General features: G+C 38.0%; 1 protein-coding gene across 4 annotated transcripts in view; it reads left to right on the top strand.

Annotated features, from left to right (window-relative positions):
• LOC111872575 (syntaxin-binding protein 5) overlaps nucleotides 1-26,225 on the top strand; it is a gene marked incomplete at its 5' end in the record, with an annotated part of 121,891 nt that overhangs the window by 24,101 nt on the left and 71,565 nt on the right. For 2 of the 4 annotated variants that reach the window (XM_023866624.2, XM_023866625.2), the window contains 7 exon segments: nucleotides 1,340-1,494; nucleotides 4,847-5,138; nucleotides 8,013-8,259; nucleotides 9,511-9,639; nucleotides 13,867-14,021; nucleotides 17,179-17,365; nucleotides 23,612-24,689. In XM_023866624.2, the coding sequence (XP_023722392.2) occupies nucleotides 1,340-1,494; nucleotides 4,847-5,138; nucleotides 8,013-8,259; nucleotides 9,511-9,639; nucleotides 13,867-14,021; nucleotides 17,179-17,365; nucleotides 23,612-24,689 (2,243 nt within the window). 4 annotated transcript variants of the gene reach the window in all.

The following is a 26,225-nucleotide window of genomic DNA, read 5'->3' as shown; positions in this document are numbered from 1 at the left end:
TTATTTGAGAGGGCAAGTTATTATACAATCTTATTCCCATGTTAATCACACTCCTTTTACAACGTGAGGTGTTACATGGTTGGACATACAAATTCTGCTTATGTACTGTGTTATAACCGTGCACATCTGAATACGAGATGTTATATATCCTATTTTTCCTTAAAAAACACAACTGCTGACTCTGTTGCAGAAATAAACATTTGAGTTATTTTAATTAGCATAGCAGAGTAGTGGTATATGCAGAGAGAGAGAGAGACTGACACATTACCTCTCTATTTTCTTGTGTTTGGAATAACATGTAGGATATGAACAATTCTGTGGAACAGTGTGATGCAAACTCAGCAGGAATACTGAAGGCTAGTTCATGTCTATCTTTGTGTGTAAGAAAATGTCAGTTTGTAATGTTCATTCAGTTCAAGGAGCAATAAAAATGAAGAGGAACATGCATAAGCTGCAAAGTGAATAATCCATGTTCAGATAAAGAGTGCATTTCTTTCTATTCCCAATGATAATGGTGTGTTGTATTACAGAAGTTTTGCCCTTGCACTTGAATCTTAAGAACAGGATAAAAAAAGGACATAAATATAATAAGAAATGGAAAAAGTCAATTCATGCTAGTCATGTAAATGGCATTAATAAATTTATGAATACAAAATTGAAGTTATTGAATTGTAACACAGATGTAGATAATTTAATAATGACAGATATGTATTTGTAGACTATCTGGTGATGATCTCTGCAGATCAAAACATTTAGTGGGATGTAAATAAGTCAAATATCAAACATTTTAATGTCAGTTCTATAATCAACTGTTGTGTTGATGGCTGTCAAATGTACCTTTAAATCTGAGAGCCATATTTTTTATCGTCCCATTAGAAATCTGCATTACTCTGCCTATCTCTGTGTTTGTTTTCCTCTGATTCAAGTTTCGGTCTGCAGATCATATCACTGTAGAACTTTGTATCTTATCATTGCCCAATTCCTTCTCTCATTTATACCAGCATGAAAAGCATGATCTTATGAGTCTGAAGAAAAACTGTTATAAATTGCCAGGTTCTGACATGTATGGTGATGGATCTTTGAAGTATTAAGATGATTCTTCAGGAAAATAGAAAATAAAAAGAATAATAGTGATCGTGTAATAAAATATCTAGCATGATGACATCTGAACGGTCATTGTAACTCGTATATAAAATTTATATTTGATTTATATGAACTTATCTGCAAGCAGTATAAGTGTATTCAAGTCCTTTGGAGACTTAATTTTTATTCCACATTGTTTTCTTATATGTGTATGTTAATATAGTGATTCAAATTAGTGGTTTCACTTCACTTACAGGGAAGCATATGTGATATTTTCTGGTGGCCTCACGTATGACAAAGCAGGTCGCACTCCTAGTATAACAGTTATCCATGGAAAAACCACCACAGTATTGGAAATGGAACATAATGTTGTAGACTTTATCACATTATGTGAAAGTCCTTGGACAAGTGGTGAGTACGATTACCAGGTAACGCTGTGGTAGCAAAGCCTGAGAAAATTCGACACTATTAATACCAAAGCCTGCCATTGGTCACAGTCCAGAAATAGGTCCATCCATCAATGATTCCCACAGCCTTCTTCATAAGGCATGTCATAATGTTTTTCACTCTTTTCCTTGCCAATCTTCAAATTGGTCATATTTCAGGATCTCTCCTTACCAGTGCTGAATGGGTTCATTGTCTCCCCTGTCCTCCTCACATTCTTCATTGCATAATATCCTAAATTGCTCACCGACTTCATAATTACTAGGTCCAGACATATTCCAGCACAAGTACAGTTATACTCATATTATTGCTTATTAATACTGTGGAATGTTTCATTGCATTATACCTGCATCTTGTGCTTTAACCTTTCAGGAAAAACCACAGATATACCCATGTGCTTCTAGTGTGTTCTCTGGGCCAACACCAGATATACACATTTCCAGTTTGTACTATTTTTCCTCGCACACATGCTGAACACATTCATGTTGTATGTTTCTTGAATCTTTTAATTTTCATGTCTGTGCAAGGAATGCAAGTTTAAGTGGCAGTAAACTTGTTCTTCCTTGTAGAATCAAGAGAACAACAAGGAAAATGTTACTAGTTTAAGTGTTCCAATGAAGAAACCTGGTCTGAGGACATATCAGTGCTTGAAAATTGTGGATGTTACAGGATTAGTACCCAGGTTTATCCCTGGGTCCAGTGAATGGCCAAACTGTGTGTCCCTCCCTGACTCCAATTTGTTTGTAGTCTTTCTCAAGTAGTCCTTACCTTTTATCAGATCATGTAGTGTGCCTTTTAATTTAAATAAATGAAAGAGACTTCCAGTTCATTATATAGTATGTCACCTGTCTGTGCAGTTTTAGCAAAATGATAGTGTGTGTGATTTTCTAGGTACTTATGGCATATACTTGCATAGTACTCCCAATGTGTAAATAACAATAAGCTTCTGTGAAGAATCTTGATTTTATAAACTTTCTGTGAACAAGTTTTTACATTAGGGCACATGAATAATTACCTTCCTCTTTCAGTATGCATAATATCTCTTTACTACAATGAAATATGCAAATTTGTATGTATATTTCAAACATTTCCTTATCTTTTTGTGCAGCTGGTTGCTGTCTTTGTGTTCAGTTGTTTGTGGCATACTCTACTTAAGTGTTAGCCTTGTTTGAAAATTTTATCTTAAATTATTCTATCCTTCATTAATTCTAAATGTTAACTTTTTTATTTGAAAGCTGTACCAGAAGTAATAAACAGCATCTGTTTTGTCAGCATAACAAGACTAAGGGTTATGCTCTTGATGGGAATATCTGTTTTCTGCAATCTGAAATACAGACCCAGCACATGTGCACCAAATACTTATCCATGAGTCACTGCAAGGAAATGGCTGCACCTAAAATGCTGTATTGTTTCACCAGTTTGCTGTGATTCAGTTCCTCATAAAGAAGAACAATTCTGCTGCAAACAACTTTGATTGACTTTCATGTTTGTGGAGATTCTTGCAGGGGTTACAGCAGTGTGAAATGTTGTGCAAAACACTTCAAATATGGCAACAGGAACATTGCTGATCTGCCTACAAGGCTGGACCAAGAACTGCCACCACAGTGAAATAGTAGAAAGGTGGTGCACTCATAACATAAGACCAAAGTGTGTTGGTTAGGGAAATCATAACACAGCATACCATTGGACACAGTCCAGTGCAGTATATGGTGAAGTCTTTATGATACTGGAAAGTTTATTTTCATTGAATTGTCTGATTGCTGACAGATGAGCACAGAAGAGTATACATGGATATGTCATTGCAGTTGCTTCAGCTGAGTGCAGTGACTTCTTGCTGAGCATTATGACTAGTGATGAAATCCCGACACAAAACAACAAAGCATGGAATGGCTTCACAGTGATCTCAAAATGAGACCAAACTCTACCCTTGGCAAGAAGAATTATGGTTAAAGTTTTCAAGGCTGCTAAGGTGTGCTATACTAGTTGATTTCCTGCTGAGAAAGGAAAGTGTCAGTGCAGTTTGCTATGTTCAGACGCTGTAGAAACTGCAGTGTACATTTCATGTCATGCACAAGATGAAAAGACGCATCATTCTTCAACATGGTAATGAACACCTTCATAATGCACATCTGACACTGGCAAAAGTTGAAGAGTTTGGCCGGGAAATGATCCTCAATCCTTCATACAGTCTGGACTTAGACCCTTCATACTACCAACTTTTTGGGCCCTTCAAAGATCACACGAGGGGCAAACTCTAAAAAAAAAGAGGCAGTCAGCAAACCATGTTTATGTTGTTGCCAGATACTGAAATGGACTTCTACCCCAGCAGTATATTCAAGTTTTTGCAGCACTGGCAGAAATGTCTGGATCAATCTCGGAATCCTATGGAATAGTGACAGGACAACTCCAGTAACCCATGATAGTATCTGTTTTTGTACATTTCCTTCGCTTTAGCATAAAATAAATATTCTGATGACTTCTGGTTCAGCCTACATAATTGAAAGTACATATATAATTCATTATGCCATATTTACCCATAAATGAACCACATCTCCAAAACTATGGGTTTGAAAAGAAAATTATGCACCTGATATAACTTTTGACTTCTCAGCATTACTTCTCACTTCTCTTAATATAAGAAATTACAGTGAACACTTGTCTTACCAGCACTGAACAGTTCAGCACCTAGCACTTCTTCATCTTTGTTGTGGGTATAACAACAAACTGTATACCTTTACCGAATCTTGACAATCCAATGACTTTTTTTCCCTAAAGAAGCACACCCTGGTCATAAAAGCATCACTTCTGCGAATACATATGGCTTGTATGTATTTTGGAAAATAACAGCGTTCATTTTTCTGTGGTGTTGTTCATGTATGTGTTTATGATTTAAGATCATTTTTTTTATAATACAAGTAATAATTTGCTTTAATTTAATGAGAAATTTATTTTCAGTTAAGGCATTTCCACTTAACAGATGACTTTCAAGGAATACGTTTTGTTCCTAAGATGAGGAGTTAGAAAATAGTAGAGTGGGGTTACAAATTGGAAATGAATCGTTTGATGCTCAGGTGCACCTTTTTTTTCAGAATTACATTATATTGGACAGGTACATGCTAAACAGATGTGCAACGTATATCAAAACATAAACAGGAATCACACATTCGTTGTTTGGACGTATTTCTCAATATGATGTTAAATCGGATAGGAGTGGTACTAATGTATGGTGTTGCAATGAAACAAGCCACATTGGGACAACGTAAATGGGTCACCACCTATGTATATTTTCACTGCCCATAAAGCTCTCTTTCTGTTTCAGATTTCCAGGACCCGTATGCAATAGTGGTACTTCTGAATAATGACTTAGTCGTGATAGACCTCCTGACCCCTGGCTACCCTTGTTTTGAGAATCCCTATCCCATGGACCTTCATGAATCACCTGTTACTTGTTGCACATACCTTGCTGACTGTCCCTCTGACCTCATTCCTGCATTTTATTCTGTGGGTTCTCGTGCACAGAAGCGAACAGGCTTTAGTGAAAGGCTATGGCCCTTGTGTGGTGGAGAGTGGAGTCCTACTTCATGCAGCTACAATGAAATTATCCTCACAGGGTAAGATAAGTAACAGCTCATTACAGAAAAGATTCATTAACCCTGCACTGCTGGCCTAGGATCCTAAGTATTTAATGATGTGTGCTGCATTGAAATGAAGGAAAGTAATGCATAAAATCCCTCATGGTTGCGCCCACATATGCTTGATCTGATTTGGGGCTTTGAAATGTCATAATAGATCACTGTAGGTCGCAGTGTAAGGACCGAGAAGGCCCACCCCTTATACATACATTAATTCATTAAAATGTCATGTCACTAATTTTAAACCAAAGTAAATAGAGAGGTCACTGACAAATCATGACAATTGCTGTCATGTATATATTACTTGTTACTTCATCATGTCAACAAAATAGACTTTGTTCTGTCTTTGGCAATGTTGCATCACTTGTTGGATGCTTTTTCCAAGGCAACTGCTGGAGGGAGTGCAAATTTTATGATTAACACAATAGCTTCTGGTCTATGCTAATTATGTTAATATACTGGGTGAATAGATAAATGATACAAACTCTGTCCCAAGTGCAAACAATATATATTATATGTCCCTGATCTTGTTCTTTCCACACTACATGTTTCGGCCTCTATCGGCCATCATCAGGTGTATATTCTTAACGTTGCTGCCACACTGAACCCAGTCTAAAATTTAACATTTAAAAACACAATGTCACATTCTTCGTATTATCAACATCTACATCGTTGATATGTGTCTGGTATGTAGATTATGTTGCACACGTCAAATTTGATATTCTTGTAGTAGCACTCTAAAAATCTTTAGTTATGATGTTTTAAAACATTTTAAAATTTTTCACTAAATTTTAAATTTAAAATTTAAAATTCTTAGGGTTACTTGCCCTATGTCTAAGTGCTGGAGCGGCTAGTTCTTGTTTTCACACTGTACAGGTGTTATTTAATGTAGTCTTCTTGTGTGGGTGCCCCTGCTTGTCTGTACTATAATATTGGGTGAATAGATTTGTAGTTTGGTAGATCACATCCCAGTATATCATAATCTTAATATTCACCACCGTGAGAACTGCATAGCAACTATAGATGGGTTTTGGAGTGATGACTGGATTTATTAGACACTCATACAACTTGTGACTGCACTACACAGACTAGTGTTCTCAATCATGTTACTTGGTAGCAGCTTTTAATGGTGGATATTCCTCTGCTTTTGGGCTCACGTTCTTGCAGTGTGGTGACCAACTCATGCCAACCTCATGCTCTGACAGCTGGCTTCAGCTGGTACTTCCTTCAGCTGCTAGCTCCTGGGATGGACCAACTTCCAACTGCCAACCTCCAATTTCAGCTGTCCAAAATAGTCAAAGTCAAAGTTATGTTATGACTGACAGTCAGTCGGCCAGTCTGTCTTGGAATAAAGCACCCATTTGCGGCTTACAAACAGATTTTTATTACTGTCAGACAGTTGCAGGTTTGTTTCTGTGGGGCGCTCTCTCTAACGAGAGAATGGGTCTGAAGTTTACAACTGCTGCTGGCCCTCGCCAACGCAGTCATTCTTAGGTCCAATTCAAGCGGGACTTGTGACGATATTTTACTCTCTCAGATTCGAGATTCCCCCAACCTGGAGGACCATGTCCTTGTATTTATATACCCCAGGAAAAGGGTGGCCCAATTGTACCCCCAGGCACTGGGTTCCCTTTTTGTCACCTCCTATGACTCGCAGGGCTACGATGGAGGCATTTGAACCTGCCTGCACACAGGATTGTCCATCTGGCAAGGTGGACCAATCTCAATATGTTGAATAACAACCTGCGGAATGACATGGGGCCCAGTTCCAGGGGGGGTGCCAGATCAGGGCTATAGGAGGGGTGTGGAAGAACTTCCCACCCCATCTTTGCAATTGCTTCCAATGTGAGGCGAGGGGCATGGGGGCGACCATTGTCATGCAGGATGATGATGTTTCATCCCGGACGTTTATCACACAATGCACGACGGAGCTTGTGCAGCGTCTGGACGTAATGAGCAGCATTGATGGTTTGCCCAAGTTCCAGGAATTCGGCCAGAATAAACTCCTCTGCATCCCAGAAGACTGTGCCCATCACCTTCGCAGCTGATGGCACTGTCTTTGCCTCTCTATTTTGATGGAGAATGCAAATGGTGCCATTCCATACTCTGCCGTTTGGTTTCAGGCTCGAAATTGTGAAACCAGCTTTCGTCACCTGTCACAATACAGAGCAAAAATCATCGTCTTTGTGTTGAAATCTCTGCAGCAGTTCTGATGTGATGGCTTTTCGCTGACCTTTGTGGTCTTCGGTGTATAACCGCGGGACCCAACGAGCACAAACTTTCCTATAGCCCAAGCTTTCAATCATCTCCTGTACTGCACTGTGCCCTATTCCAAGTTTTTGGGCTATTGTGTCCACAGTCACTCACCTGTCATCTTGAATGATCTCATCCACTCTTTCCTTGTTGTGTTCAGTTGAGGCTGTTCGAAGACGACCGCTCTGAGGCTCATCTTCGATGCTGGTGTTCCCATCTTTAAAATGTTTCACCCATCTTCAAACACTGCTCTCACCCATGCACACACTTCCATAAGCATGCTGAAGTCTCTGGTGAATTTCTTCAGCAGGGATTTCCTCTTTCACAAGAAATTCAATGACAGCACGCTGGCAAAACGACATATGGTTGTCGGCCATTTTGTTAGGATTGATACTGGTCACGTGGTGTAAGCTCTTGACATCACAAGACACTCAAGGTTAACACAACAGCTGTTTCCACCTACCACCTTACTCTCTTATGTGTGCTGTTCCCAGATTGCACGTAAAAAAAAAGTTGCTCATGACTTTCGGTACGACCTACGTATATGCTATTTATGATATATGCATCTGTTAAATAATTCCTTTCAATCTTATTTTTCAGACATGCAGATGGCAGTATAAAGTTCTGGGATGCATCAGCAGGGTCCTTACAAGTTCTATACAAATTAAAAACGGCCAAAGTATTCGAGAAGCCAAGATCCAGAAGTGTTGATGGTGTAGATGAAGACCCATTTGCAATACAGTTAATATCCCTGTGCCCTGAAAGCAGAAAATTGTGTGTGGCAGGGGCTAGTAGTCATGTGATACTTTTTAAATTCCGAAAACTGGAATCAGTCTCAGAAACAGCTGTAAGTTTAATATCTTTATGTTAACCATAGATCAATGAAACAAAGTATCATGGCCCTTCTTTTCTGTGGTAACAACATTGCAGATTGTGAGATTGGTAAAATTCCACCATGTATAAGAAATAGGCTTGTCTAATTAAGTCACCCATTTTCTGACTAATTCCATGACACAGAGTCTTCTTTGACAAATCATGAGTTATTAAGCTGTTAAAATATTTCTTGTTAATATGGAATCTGTGTTCATAAAATCCCACCAATGGACCCTATCCTGAGCCAGTTCAGTCCAGTTCACACCTTTACAACCTGTTGTCTGAGAAATAATAGTATAATCTTCCAGACTCTCTCTAGGTCTTTCAGATGGTCTCTTACCTCGTTTTCCAACCACAGTCTTATATTAATTCATGGTTTGCTTATCTTATTGTATTGTATTTTAACGGAATGAGTTGGTTCAAGAAATAATGCATTTTACTATTTGGGAGGTCCCCAGTTTGAATCTTGGTAGGGGCACTGACTATCCCATCTGATATTTTCGTGGTTTTCCCAAGTCTCTCCAGGCAAGTACCAGGGTAGTAGCTTCAATTAGACCATGATCTTAAAATTTATATAATTTATTTCATTCTGTATATTTTGAGTTACTGACAGTGTCATTCAGTGAGCCACAAAAAAATGAAAAAGAAAAGAAAAAAGGTAAAGTAAACCAAATAAAAATAAAACCAATTTTGAACTCCTACATTTTTCTCTAATCTTCTGTGTTACTTCGACCTTTATATCTTCTTCAGTATCTTGCTGTGAACACAGCAACAACTCTCAAGATTTGTGGTTCTAAAAATAGTAACCATGAAGAGTATTGGCTCGTTCGTAGTCTGATAAAAGTCTACTGACTTTTCTAAGGAATATACAGCTTCCAACTTCAAGGTCAAAGATATTCTTGCTTGGTTTACTCTTTGACCTGAAGATGGGGGCTCTATGTGTGTTTCTCCATATACACTGGTGAACGTCTACGATACTACATGGGGCAACATCCCAGAAGACAGTAGTACTCTTCATTATGACTCTTCATGGACCATGAAAGTCTAGGAATGTTTTCATCTGTTGAGTAACTGTCAGCCTCTCAAGACCTACTCTGTCTACATGGAGTTAGCCCAGATGAAGAATAATATAGACTGTGCTCTAAATGTGCATGTTTTTTAATTATTGTCATTATAAACTTACTTCCATTGTGTGCCATATTGTCAGACTCTGTAATGTTCTTAGATGCTAGAAATTCCCATCACATATGAAATATCAGAGGAAGGGGACTGTTCTCCAGAGTATGAATATCCACCCCGCCCAACCCTCAGCATGGCTTCCAAAACAGATTCAGCTGAAGGAGAGAGCAAAAAGGTATGTAAAAAAAGGTCATATGAACATACACTTTGATTTAAATTAGATATGATTAGAGTAGCGTACCATATTGGCTCTTGCATGTCAACCAAACTGCAGTCTGTTGTGCATGTCATTTCTGGATTAACCCCGTAACATTCCCATGCTTCAGATGAATGGCATCACTTTGCTCAGTGGAGCATGTGTATAATTAGTAGACCTCATGACATGAGTCCCAAGTGACAAAGCCCCACAGTTGCATAGCATCTGTAAGGCTGTTTCATCTTTGTTATGGCACTTCTCACATGTGGGGCTACTTATTATTTCCAGTTTTTAAAGTTGTCCTCTCAAGTGACAGTGTGCAGTATGTAGTCCCTTCACATGACTTAGCTGGTTCCTGTCATTGAACAAGCAAATACTGTAGACATTTTGCCAATGCCAGAACGTTGTGTTCACTTTCTTATCTCATTGAAGGTTTTCCACCCTTCACTGACAAGGGAGAGACAGGATTGCATGGTATACAAGGTCTGACAATTTAATTCATGGAATGGGCTTAGCGTGTCGCTCAGGTGTTGAGTCAGGCAAACTCATGTATACAAGCCGTTTGGACATGTTCCAACTTGCATTTACAAGAGCCACAGACCAAATGAATCATTCATTCCCAAGCAGCAGAGGAAGTTGTAGGTGTCCATGGTATACTCTCTGTGGAAAAAAGTGACAAGAATCTGGAACAGCAGATAAACATCAAGTTTTGTGTGAAGATGGGTAAAAGTGATAGTGAAACGTTAGTCCTATTAACAGTGGCTTATGGTGAGTACACTATGAATAAATTGAGTGCTTTTGAATGGCATAGGTGGTTCAAGGAAGGGCAAGAAGATGTGCAAGATGAACCAACAAGTGGACAGCCAAAAATGCAAAGCAGAAGTTCAAATGTAGACAGAGTACGAACTTTGGTGCACGCAGATTAACATTTAGGTGTGAAACTAATAGCAGAAGAATTGAATATGAATTGAGAAACAGTGTGACAGGTTATTTCGGAGGATGTGGGAATAAGAAAAATGTCCACAAAGATGTTGCCTTGAATCTTGACAAATTACCAGAAACACTGACTTCACATTTCATCTGATCTTTTACACAATGCAGAGATGTTTGATAGGGTCATTACCAGTGATGAAAAGTGGCGTTTTCAATATGACCTGGAAACAGAACGCCAGAGCATGGAGTGGAAACACAGAATTTACCTTGGCCAAAGAAAATACTGATGTCTCACTCACAGTTCAAGAACTTGCTTGTGCTTTTCTTCGATCACAAGGGGATAGTTCAGTATGAATTCATTGCACAAGGACAGACGGTAAATCAATGGTGTTATTTGGGAGTGCTGACAAGGTTACAGGAATCTGTTCTGAGGAAAAGACCTGAACTCTGGTCTGACAAGTGGATTTTCCACCATGACAGTGCCCCTGCACATGATCCATTAAGAGTTCGTGAATTTATGGCAAAAATCCTTTAGAGAATTGGACCATCCACCTTATTCACCTGACTTAGCCCCCTGCGATTTTTGGCTCTTTCCAAAATTAAAAAAGTGCCCTGATGGGACAATGATTTGCTGACATTCCTGACATCCAACACAATGTGACAACGTTACTGTGAAGTATTCTGGAAAATGATTTTCAAGACTGTTTCCGGTAGTGGCATCATTGTCTCATGTATTTCATAGCTTTACAATGAGAGTATTTCAAAGGCGACAGCAGCTGCTAGTGCATATGTAAACACATTTTTTATTTCACAGGGCCATTCTGGGAATTAAATTATCGCACCTTGTAAATTGTCAGATTGAACTGTTTTTATTGTTTTGTGCCATATGCATGTGATGATATTTTTCTTTACTGTGTATTGAAAATATTTACACAGGTCACCCACCATATAAAGGGAGACTGCATGACCATATTCTACAGGTTGTTTGAAGCAGAAATTCCTCAAAATATTAGTTCAGTTTAGCACCTTTATCAAGTTAGTTGGTTGGTTAGTATATCATTGAATACAGAAACCGTTTTCTTCTCAGCTTATTCTAGTACAAGCTTGTGGTTCACAGTACTTTTCATTTTGGATCTTTATATTTCATAAAGTGCTGATGATATTCTGCCACAATGGTCCTACCATTTCCATTACAGAATCCATATATGAAATTAATATCAGCATATACCTTACGTTTAAATATGGAAGACATTTAACTGACACTTTTGTACACTGAAGAACAACCGTAACAGTTAAATACAACAATCAGGCATTTCATAAATGGATTATAGTGGTGTTAGTGAACTACAATCAGACTATTGTTTACAGACAGCTTTTGCTACAAATGACATGCCCCCAAAGTCAGATCATTGTGTGGATGGACGTACTTACTTACTTATGGAGCTGAGCCCTTCTTGAGGAGAAAACAAATCTGCCGCTACTCAAGAATTTCCCAGCATTTTATGGAACCCAAAGGTTCATTGCCATGTTCACAAGAGACAAGAGCCCTCCACTGTTCTCTACCCTGAGGCAGATCAATCCAATCCATACCATCCCATCCTATCTCTCTAAGATCCATTTTAATATTGTCCACCCACCTACACCTTGGTCTTCCCAATGGTCTCCTTCCTTCTGGCTTTCCCACCAATATCCTACATGTATATGCATTCCTCGTCGCCCCCATTAGTGCTACAAGCCCTTCCCACCTCATCCTCCTTGACTTGATCATTCTAATTATACTTGGAGAAGAGTACAAATTATGAAGCTCCTCATTATGCAGTTTCCTCCAGCCTCCTGTCACTTTATTTCTCTTTGGTCCAAATATTCTCCTCACCCCCCTGTTCTCAAATACCCTCAGTCTATGTTCCTCCCTTAATGTCAGAGACTAAGTTTCATGCCCATACAGAACCACAGGCAAAATTATATTTTTGTACTCGTATATTCTAATTTTTATGCTTTTGGACAGCAGACGAGATGACAAAAGGTTATGGACTGAATGGTAGCAAGCATTACCTGAGTTCAGTCTCCTCTTAATTTCCTCCTGAATCAGGGTTTGATTTGTTATTGTCATTCCCAAGTATCTGAACTGCACCACATTTTCAAAACATCTGTTTCCTATTGTTATGTCATGATTTTGCTTTGTAGACTCTCAACAGAGGTTGTGTTACCAAACATAAAAATCTTGGGTATTCAGTTTCACAGCAGTGTAGTTGCAAGGTGTAATTATCAGCAAATGGCTAGAAGTAGGCAGTAGCTGGGTAAAGAGGGGCAGAAGCTGGTACCAATATCAGAATCTGTACTCAAAGTCCACTTGTATTCTGAGGAGCTACATCTATTTGTCAGACATTTGATTTTCTTTTCAGAGCATCGTCACTTGCTGCTCTTTTCAATTATTAAATAAAAATAGTTTCAGGATGTATACTTCTTGGGTTTCAAATTGTTTAAATAAATGAAGCTAGTTGGTCTTCAGTGTCAGTTCTTCTACTTTAACCACTTAGGTCGTACCTCAGCTCAGGCAGTTAGTTGCCAGCTTCTGTGTGTGGAGGCTCTGATTCAGCCCCAGGGTAGTCAGTGGACACAGTGGCACTGGGGCAGGGTTTTCTCTGAACACATGAGCTTTCGGCTGCAGTTCTCCTCCCACCAGTGCTTCATTCTAATGTGTCATCATCGTGGGTACAATAGGGCCATATAAGGCTAAATTACCAAAGGACTGTCAGTACCCTGCCACTACAGGGGCTATTGTCATAGAGCACAAAGGAAATACAGAATTTTTACCACCTAAGTAATTTATGGCATTCTTATTACTTTGAAACTGTGTGAGGATTGTTATTGTAGTGAGTTAAATGGCATGTTGTAACCTTGTAATGTTCCTAGATTTAAGGTTTTCCCTTAAGTAAGGTTCAGGTTCAGTGATCATAAGTCAGTCTCACTGTTAGTTTTCTTCATTTAATATTTTCCGCACTTTAATGTTCATATCCATTACCTCCCAGAGAAATCTTCAGTGATGACATAGTTTTTTTTTTTTAATAGATGTGGTAATGTTCATATCAATTACCTCCCAGAGAAATCTTCAGTGATGACATAGGTTTTTTTTTTTTTTTTAGATGTGGGAGAGTTAACCTGACTGTCTAGGGTTCTAGGGTCTGTCATGAGGAATGAAATTTAGTAAACAGGGAGAATATTCATCAAGTTATGTCCTTGTGAAGATTGATGGTAACTGTTTGCTTCCCACAGTCTTCTCTTGAATATTTAACTCCACTGAGAGTACGTACAGGACCACAGAAGAAACCACCAGGCTTCCAGGCACATCTTGTTTGTTTAACACCTCTCATGAATGGAGAGCTGCCTAGTCAGATCTCATCTCTCAGCATAAATTCTTCCTATGGCCTGTAAGTATTATCAGGTTCTGCAACCCATATTGTGTGATGACCAATAAGAGTAGAGTACTGTAAAACCTGCTTAGAATGCAGTATAAAAGAAACCGAGGGTCATATTATTTATGATAGGTTTTAGTTTAAAATAGGAACTTTTATAAGAGACTACTGCACAATATGTGGTCTGACAATAAAGTTCATGAACTCATCGCAGTAGAAGTGCTACGTACCTTATTGCTGAATATCACTGTGGTCACCTTCAAAGTAACCTGCTTTGTGAGCTATGTATCGATGTAAGCGCCTAGTTCACCCTTCAAAAGAATATTGGAACCGGTTTTGTGAAATGGCCTTCAGAGCTGCCATCATATTAATCCTGATGTCATCAATGTCATCAACATGCCTTCCTTTCAATATTTCCTTTATTTTTGGGAACAGAAAAAAGTCACTGGGGGCTAGATCCGGTGAATAGGGAGGGTGTTCCAGCACAGTTATTTGTTTACTAGCTAAGAACACCCTCACAGACAGTGCCATGTGATCAAGTGCATTGTTGTGATGCAAAACACACTCACACAATAATAGACACCACTCAGAAGGACTGCCATAGCTCAGCAAAACAGCTGTGAAATGCTGATATGCCAGCATCATCAAACCACACTGAGGTTTCTGTTCACTTCTTACAAGGCAAGCAATGGTGGTGAGTTCGTGGAACTTTATTGTCAGACCTTGTATGTGTCATTATACATATATATTAATAGCCAAAAGTCTGCCCATCTGTCCATTCTGCCCTGTTTACATATCTCAAATGGTCCACCATAGAAAAAATGATAAATTAAAAAAAAAGTGTTCCCCTTGGATTTACAGTCCCAGGAAATTTGTTAATTTTGCTGTTACTTGTGGAGTTTGAGTCCAGTTCAATTTCTTTCTCTAGGAAATTCTTACGGACTGTGATATTCTTTGTATACTTTAAAGTAACCACCACGAACAACAACAATTATTCCCCAAATTGTTACGCAGATTTTTCTGCATGGGAACACCAGTCATATGTGTCTGTGATTCAGATGATAAATCAAAAAGTTGTGCTGCATGAACACTACATTGTTAAAGAAAAAGCACATATTTTCAGTTGCCTTTCTTTCTTAACACTTAAACTTAAATATTTAAATCACCCTGGGGACCAGCATTTTTATACCTACTACACTAACTTGTGCACTGTTCACTTTAAAAATTAATATAAAATCTCCTAATTAATTTTATGAACTAAAATTTTTGGAGAACATTTACCAGTGCTCCTAGAAGTGCTTGAGAGTGTGATATTTCTGGAAACATTCCCCTTTGTGAAGTGGCATTACACACTTGCAAATGTAGACAGTCATAGTCCTTTTTTTGTGAACTGCGCAAACACGGCATTGCCTAGAAGGATGCTTCCCCTTGGAATGTTCACTCTTCACAATCTTCATGAGGGTATATTTCCGCATATCACCCGAGATTCGCCCAGGGGTGTCCACATGAGGCCTGCATGAGGCATAAGTTGATGGGCTAGGTCACACTAAGTCTGTCTGACTCTGGTTCTGCCGCCACCATCTGGTCTGTAGCCCAAGCCTATGCCACATTCATCAGAAATGCTTTGTATTTCAATTTTTAATCAGGGTTTAGATTTTTGTAAACTAAAAGTGAATTCAAAATGGCACAATTTATAAGCCACAAGGCAACTTTCACTTTTATTATCTGTGGCCACAATTCTTTGTTGACCCCTGTCACTTCCACTGTCTGAGTCACTAATCACTATTCCTCCACAAGGCACGTCAGATAGCTCATCGGAAAACAAGTCAGAGAGATCGCTTTGCCTTCAACCGCTTTTGTCCTTGAAACATATTCCCCTCTACTAACTTCCTGGCTGGTACATAAAGAGCTGGAAGGAGCAAAGTTTATTTTCTTTTGGAGTAGGAACCCTAGCCAGCCAGGTCAAGTTAATGAATACGTAGCATACATTCCGAAGATTTATCACGCAGTATTCATTGCAGTTGTGTGGTGCCAGAGCAAGGTATAGTGTGTTACAACCTAACGTGTCCTAAAATCCTGATATCATGCAACCGGTCCGCCACGTTTAAAAGCGAAAAGCATGATATCATGTGTCCGGTCTGCAAAGTGTTAAATTAATTACTCATTGGAATGAAAACAGTTGTTATGTAAATTGCTATAAACTTGAAGTCTACATGTGGTCAGTGGTGATGGTGGACACAGTCCTTTAATTAAGTACCTTCCAAATGACTTGAAAGACTCAAGTATTGCCATATGACTACAAGTAAAATTCAAAGAATATCTAACAGAAAAGGTGTAAATGATTTTTCTTACATATTGAAGTTGCATGAAAACTATACACAATACAGCAGGCATGTCAAACGCATCGATCGTGGGACGATTTTTGGTTGATCTCATAGGCCTATAAGGAAATTATACGTGAAATGTGTGTAAATTCACTTGTAATATAATATGATTATATTCGGATTTTGAAGGGAAAATACATGTTAAAGTAGTCTGTACTTTCAATGTATGTTCCTTTTACAACAAACATCATGTGTTGTGTTATTTTTACCAATATTTTTGCTTAAAGTGAGGTACAATGTTAGGAGGAGGTGGTAGATCACTGGCAATTTTGACACTAAAAAGTTGATCACAGCCTGTTTGAAGTTGGACATGCCTGCAGTGTAGTATCATTGTGTTTAAGTATCAGGTATTTGTGATAGTAAGTTTACTATGTCTATTGTTTCTGAGAGCTGGTTGACATGTTTCAGAACTTTTTCCTTTATAGAGGCTATGTATTAAATCTTGATTTGATGTTCTAAACCATATATCAGAGCCAAAGAGATTTCATATCTGAATGTATTTGTAAGGTAATGACTGAAATTAATTTTTGGCCTTTAATATAATCATTACCTGTTGCATGAATATATTTGATAGCATCAAAACAACCATGCCAGTTAAAACACAACAAACAGAATAAATGGATTATAGCAGTATCAGTGTTTCTCTCAGAATCTTTTATTTGTTTGTTTTTGCTTGATTATTGTTTTTGTCTGTGTTGTTCTTATCACATATTCTTAAAATTGGAATACATCTGTTAATTAAATGCTGTTATGGAGTATTGAAATTCAAAGTCCTGCTTTTCCTGCAGGATGACTTATGGTACAGATTTTGGAATTGTGATAGTTGACATTGTCCAGAAAGTGTGTATACTAAATATGAGTTCACCTGACCTTTATGGCTCAGCTGATCCATATCAAAGGGTTCCACGGTCACCGAAACGTGACAACAACTCTCGTGAGCTGGATGAACGATGCCGTTCACCCAGCACAGACCAGGTATGTGTTCATCCAAATCTACTTGCATATGTACCCATAACTCATTCTTATTAGATTTAAAATTTAAGGCGAATAATCAGTTTACTCGTAATATAGAAGTTTCTTTCAAAATAAGAACTGATTTTATTTTTAAGAGGACAGAGCGTAAGATGTAACATGTTGAGAGGTTTAACTGAAGTGTCTGAAACTTGAGACTTCTTTCCTAGTAATATTACAGAAAGGCCATTTGAATTGCAATAGGTCTGACCAGCAAGCACATTATCACAGTCTCAGTCCTCAGATGGGGCTTATCCTCTGACCTGGCACTTGGACAGACTTAGAGTAAAGAAGCTGAAAGTCCATTTAAAACTGCAGTTGTTTATGACAGCATCCTGCAAACACTTCATTGACCAAGATAACATTTTTGTCTGTTCTCAAAGATAGACTGCACGGCCCGCAGGGTGTAATTTAACAAAGTTCCGTGGGTTACCCCATCTCCCTCCACTTATATTTTTGGTCATCTTATGTCAGTTTTCTTCTAATAAACATTAATGTAATGAAACAAGGTTCTTTATCATTGAGGCCTCCCATTCTGTGTTTAAAGGCATTGACAAAAGGCAAATGTACTATCAGAATTGTACACATTTTTAATTCTCCTTTGTCAGATGTTTAAAAATTCAGTTCCTTTTTCAAAACATGCTCATAAATGTAAATATTTTCATCCTTCTATATAGTTGTCCTTTTGACTTACCAGATAGGTTTCTATTACATCAAATCTTCTCAAGCAAGTTTCATCAGAGACTTTCTCTCTTGAAAACTGTGCTCATTTTGAATAGATCAAACTACAGAAAATAAGCATTTGAGCATCTGTGATGATGAAATGAGTTCTTAAATTTTAATAATATATGTTGTTTTTAATAAATGCATCCATTGTTCTTGTGTATCAATTATTGATATCCTGTATAGTCATTAGGTATACCTCATTCGAATAACTCTGCTTACCAAATTGCCTTTTTCTGTTACTGTACTGAAGTAAGTTAGTTAAACCAGATGATGTAAAATATGACACATTGTGTACTGATCCAGTATGTTCATCATTCTTAGAATTATAACGTATCTCTCCAAAATTTCTTTTTCTGTGAGAGTTTTTTGTGTAAGATAGAAACTTCACCAACAGTTGAAGTTAAGTTTAGTAGTGTCATAAATACAGATGCCTCCTTGTCAGTACTTACTGTAAGTGAAATTTAGAAACATAGGAATCCTTGTCTTGAATATAGTGGTGAATGTAGTGCAAAATAGGCTATAGTTTTTAGTCCATATTCATAGCATATAGAAGAGAGTGTGCATTTTTATGTGGTTACTCAGCAAGATCTGTAATGTTGCTGTGGCTCTAAATGATAGTCATGCACCAAAACCGTACTTGTTCAATCAATCGCTCTACAGTACAAACCTCATTGATTCAATTCTATCTTATACTTTTATATTTCTACTCTGTCTTATACAGAGTAATTATTTATAAATCTAAATCCTTGTAGAATTCTGAAAATTCTGTAAGAAATGACTGATGCTGTAGACATAGAATTATATTCAGAAGTTTGGATTTTATATTGTTAATTCACATTGTATTCTTTTTTGCCAGGAGACAAAATATTCTTTGGTTTTGAATGCCAGATTGAATTCAGAATTTCTTTTCCATTATTGTTTATAAGGTCATGCAATTGCTCAGGCAGTTCATTGGCTTCTCACTGCCAAACCTCAGGTACATTCCCAGTTGAATTTGTGTGAGATTCATATTGGATGAAGTGGTACTGGAGCTGGATTCTTTTCACCTGTTAATTATCTTTCCACCATTGCACCATACTCATCTGTCTTTGCTTCTTGAGGTGTGTGATAGGCCTGATCAGCCAGCACATTATCACATCCTCAGTCCCAAATTTGGGGGCTTCACATGTCTGATCTGGCACTTGGCTGGTCACAAAGTAAGGAAATTAAGTTTTCTTCATATTAATATTTATGTCTTCCAAGATCATGAGAACAAGTGATGACCATATACAGTTTATTGTTATTTGCTATTGTACTTGATGATACCACCTAAGCAGTGATAATTTCACCATGTTCCTTTGTGAATCAAAAGGGTTGAACCATATACAAATTATTCATGATGAGTGAGATGTATACTTCCTGCTGAGTTCTCTTAAATTTGATCCGTGGAAAGTGCACTACATATTTATGACTTCCTTGAATAGTTTTATTCAATGAAAAACGTATTTCCTAATTGAAGTTCTCCATATTACATTCCTGTGAAGCTGTAAAACTATGCTCAACTCTGTTTTAGAACAAAGTATTCAACTTTAAGAGGGCCAAATCTCTAATTTTTTTATCACCTCTAGGAATTTATGTTGAATAATTCTGAGATCATTTCTCTTTATGAGAGTTGAAGTATACTATTAAACCTCTATAAATCTATTTTTATAATCATGTATCCATAACAGTTTTACATACTTAGTTTTGCAGTGTCTAGTGGTCTTGTACATTAAAATTTCTTCTTGCAGAAGTTTTTAAACATTTTAGTAATGAGATTCCAGACTACAGACCATCGTGTTCCAGAAGACAGTACTCTAGAATGACCATTTGAATATAACTTAATCAAGAAATACATCACATTTCAAGATTTTACACACTCAACTCTCTGTGCCAAAATGTGATATCTAAGTTAATGAAATGTCATAAGCCATTCTTTAGCCATTAGCTAAAGCATCATGTCGTTTACTACAGAATATTTGAACCAATGTACAGACTCTATCAGCTGGAATGAATGAGAATTTGGAATGGAATTAAGTAACGTCTTCTTTTTTCCATTTCATTTCATCCACGGAAGTTTTGTGATACATATAAAAGTAAAGTTGTTCCAGTACATAAATGAGCACCATGCCCTTGAAGTAGTCTGAGGAGTAGAGGTATAGCTCCATGCAAGGCATATATTTGTCATGAATTTTTTAGACCAGATCAAGAAAAGAATATCCAGATCTCAATTTGAACATTGATTCTTTGGTATCAAACTAAAATCATTTTAAGATAATTGTTTTTGTATATGCATGAATCACCCTGTGAGCAACGTTTGCCTCTCTCTCCCTCTTTCTGTCCATGATAAAAAAGAACACGGATCTATATCCACAGGTCAGCTGTACCATAAGGATCAACGGATTGTATAAATGTAAATAAATAATAAAAAATCTAGAATTGAGTTTTTTATTAGAACTCTTTATTCGAAAAGGTGATCAAAAGTGATAATTTAATTCTCTATGAAAAAGTGGTTAGTATATTAAATTGCAATTACAATGAAAAAAATTGTCTAGTAAAGAAGATTTTCTTTCTTGTATCTATTCTCAAACTTTTTTCCAAATTCTTGTCTTGAACTGAAAAATTCATTGATGCACATATCTTCTTAACCTTGGCACTAGATGGAGGTGAGTGGTCAGTTTCATGTCCTGGTCATGTTACTTCTTGGGAAAGAACCCCAGTAACCTGTGGATAGGATGCTGGATGGTCCCCAGAGCTGGTCTTCACAGTGGAGAAGACAAAAATCTTTATGTCTGCTGGGAACCAAACCCTGATTCCTGATAATCCAGCCTGTAGCCTAGTTATTATACTGAGTGAGTTATCCTGGCTCACTATACAAGCAGAAAAATAAGAGCACCAGTCTCCTTTTTGTTTTCTGAAAGTACTAAAAATCCTGTGTAATATTTATTGCCCATAAACTTAGTTGCAGTCAGAGAATACTTAAAACCAGCATCATCATTTTCTTAGAAATTTTGATATGTTTGATTGGCTGCTACACTTATATTTTAACGTATGTTATTTTGTAATATGTTTAGTAGAACTGTGCTACAGGAAAGCTGCACACAGATACTCTTACTGTGCAGTTACTGGAACATTCAGTTCAAAACTGTACCTTCTGAAACCCTCTCATTCTATGGGCTCATGCGTGGGCCTAGTTTTATCTCCATTCTAAGACTGCACAGATGGCAGCTCTTAGCTGTTTTTGTTCATTGTACAGGACAAGGAAAGTGGATCTATACGTCCACCCTCCCCCATACACCTGCATGGCATACCGCTTAATTAGTTAAGCACAGGGACAACTTTGCCTTACCTTACAGGACAAGGAATGTGTAAACATTTCTAACACCTTTGTTAATCATCAATACAAAATAACTTTTGGGAAGAAACAGCAATGCTTGCTTTTCTCTCAGATACCTCAGGCTATATGATGAGGTTAGCAAGAACAATGCATTAATGGTTACATAATTTAATACTCCAGTTTTGTATATATTTTCCAATAGCATAAATTTGAAATAAAGTAAATTTGCCAAATACAAAATCAAAATTTCATACCATTATCATATTTGTAATGTCATGCTATAAAATTGTTCATTACATATTGCAAATGAACCAAGAGATAAGTACAGATTTCACACAACTACCATGCCATTGTTTTCCAGTCTACATGAAAAGTAAGCTCAGCAAAATTCTATACTTTTCAACAATCTCTTACCAAACATTTCAAGTCCCCTCACTGATTGGTACTAGTGTTGCATCCTCCTCAGAAGTTCACATGGCTGCCAATTTGATTTTATCTATGATTGAAAATTGAAGCTCGTATTAAAGTAAAGGTAAATGTAAAGGTGTCCTTGTGCACAATTAAGCACCAAGGTCATGAAGATTTATGGGGGTACAGCTCCATACATTCTTAGCATCTGCACTAAATGAAGGTGGCACACATGGTAGTGTAATTGTTTGAGGCACTGTGCTACAAGCCAGAAGGTTGTGGGTTTGATTCCCGATGAGGTTATTGCATTTTTCAGTTGACCTAGTCCTTCCAGCCACACTTATGTTCCTGGGATTGACTCAGCCTCTTAACAGAAATGAGTACCAGGAATCTTCCTGGGGGTAAAGGGTGACCAGCACATGAGGCTGGCAACCTTGCCACCATTTGTGAGTTGATTGTCTAGAAGAATGTGGGAGCATCAGTGTCTCACAACCCTGTGGGCCTTCACAGCCTGTTACAGGGATAATGTTGCCATTTTCTTTATTTTGCTAGATGGAGGTAAGTGGTTAGCTTCATGCTCCAGATAGGAGGCTGAGTTGGTCTCAGAGACAGTCTGGATGCTGTGTAGAAGAAAAAAGTCCCTACCAGGAATCAAACCTGACTTCCCCAGCCTTCCAACCAAGCATAATAACTATATTGATTGAGCTATGCCACCTCTTGTGCATACAAACTTTGACAAAATTCCATAAATTTATTCCAGAATTATCAGAAAGAAGAGACACACAGACATACTGTATTTATGCATGTATAGGCCGCACATTTTTTGCCAAAAATTCAAGAGGAAAACTGGGGTGCGGCTTATATTCGAAATATTCGAAATCACACTTCATTTAAAAAAATTATATTCATAATTAGTAATAATTACTAATACTCCTGAAATAATATTCCAAGAAAATTATTTTTTCTATAATTTCTGTCTGAAAATTGTGCTGTGGCCTGTACACGCACGCGGCCTATACATGCGTAAATACGGTAATTTCATACACCTATCATTCTTTATAAAATAAAGAGAATTGGTTAAATATGAACAGACCAATTACTTAAACTTACTCATTATTGGGAATTTTCCATTTTATCATTCATAGTTAAGAAACATAGCATTTTGGAAGCTAATTCTGCCTCCATGGTCCATTAAAAGTATGAAACCTACTCTGATGGTCCGCTAGATAGACCTAGTATCTATTACTGGATTAGCTCAATCTGTTAGACCCAACAGAATAGGTTTCATACTTTTATCAGGTGATGGAAGCAGGGTCACTTTCTGAAACAGCATGGCTTCTAACTAAAAACAAGTCAATTGAAAATATCCAACATACACATGTGTCAGTTTTCATATACCTTTGTCACACACCTTTGACTGAGATATTATTTGCTGCGTCCTGAGTATGGGAGACAGCACACCTCTGCTTCTATATGCTATGTGTGTACCTGGTAGTATTGGCTCCTGCTGTATATGCTTCAGAAGTGTACCAGACAGACTGTTGTTGCATTAGAGCCACAAGAAACAGTTCTGTTTGAATGTAGTTACACTTAAGATGCATTTTATTTGTTTTCACTTTTCATCTTGTTGCTGTTACAAAATGTAATCATTTACATATTTTGATTTTTGCCTTTTTTTTTCTCCCCCTGCCTTTGTGATTCCCACATGCATGTGTTCCCAGTTTGTTTCCTCTAGAGATGCACCCAAAATTCTGGAGCCTCCCGTGGTCCCTGTAGATGCTGCCATTCCCCTCACCAGCCCTTTCTGTAAGGTAATGGACAACTCTGAGGTAGACAGTGAAGGGAGTCAGACTACCCTTCAGCCAATGAAAGAGTCCTGCACTATTGGAAGCGATATCTCCAATGTGTCTTCTCATCCTAGTCCTGATGTAGAAGAAGCTGAAGAGACAATTGTTGCTCCCTCCAGCCCTCTTAGACAGCCAGAATTTAAACCAGAATACTCCGAGGCAGTTGTGGAGTTGCCAGCTAAATCTCCATGCAGTGAACAAGAAAGACGTAGAAGTAGTCATTCATGGAAGGGGTTCAGCCTCAAGAAACAACTGAGTCGAGTAGATCAGAAGTTCAAACACACGTTCTCAGGTGCCCCGCAACCAACTTATGCACCATGTAGTACCAGTCACAGCAAGGACAAGCGTTCATCTGTCTTTTATTGCTCTTCATCAGATATGCCATTTACACATTCTGTAGTTAACCCAATTGAAATTGAATCCCCTTTACCAGAACCTTCAGAAGAGAGTGAGAGTAAGGGTGCTTTTACACCAGACTGTACCCAAACAGAGCCCCAGGGGGATTTTGCTCTGTGTGGTACCATAGCAAGTAGTGTAGATATTAAAGAACAGGAATGTACAGATGAGCTTGCTGGTCAAGAAAGTACAACCTCACAAGTATTGCTCAGTCCTGTGGAGGACAGTAGGAATGGAAATCCTGAAACTGATGAGGCTGTTAGTCATACAGAACCAACCAGTCCCATGCAAGAGGAAGCAAAAGAAATTTGTGAGGCTGTGATTATAAAGAAGGTGAACAGACCTATAGACTTACCACTGTTTGACACGGACGGGAAACCTGTCAGACCACAACGCCGTGAATCAAAAAAGAAATCCATGGATAAGCGAGAGGGACGACTGTTATCTGTCCCAAACATCAAGTACAGTAGATCTGATCACTGGCTCCGTGACCTCCGAAGTAAAGAGGATGCTTCATCGAACCAACCTTCTTTTGGAAATCTGATGCGTCGTCTCAGTAAGTGTGCACACAATGGGTTTCACTGCTACACCTTCCTGTTTTGTTCCTTGCTCTGAAGTAAGCAGCAAGCACTTAGAGAGTCTGTAGTAATTTGATATGAATGACTGAATGAATGACTGTAAATATGTTTTGGATGATGTAGTGTATTATAGTGCGGTGCAGTAGTATAAGAATGGTTGTGAAGCCGCTAATCAGTATCAGGGAATGGTTAATAGCATCTACCCTTGATCCTTCAGTATCCTCATGCTACTTTTATTTTATTAACTGTACTTTTATTTTATTTTCTTGTTCATTTCTTTGTACACAAGTTAGTTCCTTTTTATTCTTTTATTTTCCAGCTATATGATTTCCTTTCTTTGTTCCTTTTAAGTCTGGAGCTGATACTAACACTTGAAAGTTATGTCACTAATCTCAGTTGATTAAGCAGGTTACTAATGTGAGTTCACTTACTTTCAGGACTATATCTGTAAGGTGTATTCAGTCACATCACTAGTCACTCTTGTCCAAGCACTCGGTTAGATATATCTGTACACCTGTTGCTTTGACCATTCAATAAAATCTGATATTCCATTGCACTTGAGATCAATTTGTTACTTTTACTTATTCCTTCTTGTTTTTATTTAAAGGATTCAGATGGAGACCATAGCTGCCTTAAATACCTTTTCGGTATAAATGTGTTGGTAACTACTAGTTAGAAGTTGTGGCTTTGGTAGTTAGCTGCCACGTATTTTGTGTAGGAGTGCAAAAGAAAATAACAGAGTGTCAGTGTTACAGTAGAAGATACTATTTCAGCCATACAGTTATTTTCTGAAATGGAATGCAGATTGCATAAGGTTGGGCTACCACGTTAGCATATGTCTTCAATCACATACTGTGTATTTTATTTGTAAATTGAAGTTGTACATGTTTTCTTGAGATTAGTGCATTAATATTTTATTTCACAATGCTTGTATACTTAATTTTAATATATTTTCAGAATGTTTTCTAGGCCAGTAACTAGCACACATAGTTGTGTTCTGTTATTCAAAATATCAGTTTTGTATCATTAGATTTTCATGTTCCTTATAGGCATTTTAGTTAGATAGGAATGTAATAACCTTATGTATATATTTTATGTTGAAGATAAATGCTAACAGTTGCTTTAATGACTAACCAGTAACAAGGCAGGATTCCTGCTGTACTACTCCATAACAGATATACTGACCTGCGCCCCCCATTTGTAGATAAACGGTGTGTGCGTGTCCCCAACTGCGGGCAAACAGAATGTAGGTGCTGGCAACACTTGTTCCCCGCGCGCCAGGCCTCCTGAGCCGGTCAGGCGCTCAAAGTCCCAAGGTACCCGGAAACTCCAGAAGTGTATGAGTACAGCTTCATACTCGGAGCCTGAGGGGTCAATGGGTTCGGGGCCCTCAGCTTGGTCATTGACATCAACAAGCATTGGTGGTTGTGGTGGTGGTGGTGGTGGTGGTGGTGGCTTATTTACCCGCTCTATGGCGCCAACTGAATCTCGCACTGGTGGCAGCTCCCACAATC

This window comes from Cryptotermes secundus, unplaced genomic scaffold (genome assembly GCF_002891405.2).
Source record: "Cryptotermes secundus unplaced genomic scaffold, Csec_1.0 scaffold1093, whole genome shotgun sequence".
NCBI lineage: Eukaryota > Metazoa > Arthropoda > Insecta > Blattodea > Kalotermitidae > Cryptotermes > Cryptotermes secundus.
Note: the sequence above shows the minus strand (reverse complement) of the source record. Positions and strands in the feature narration are given on the sequence as shown.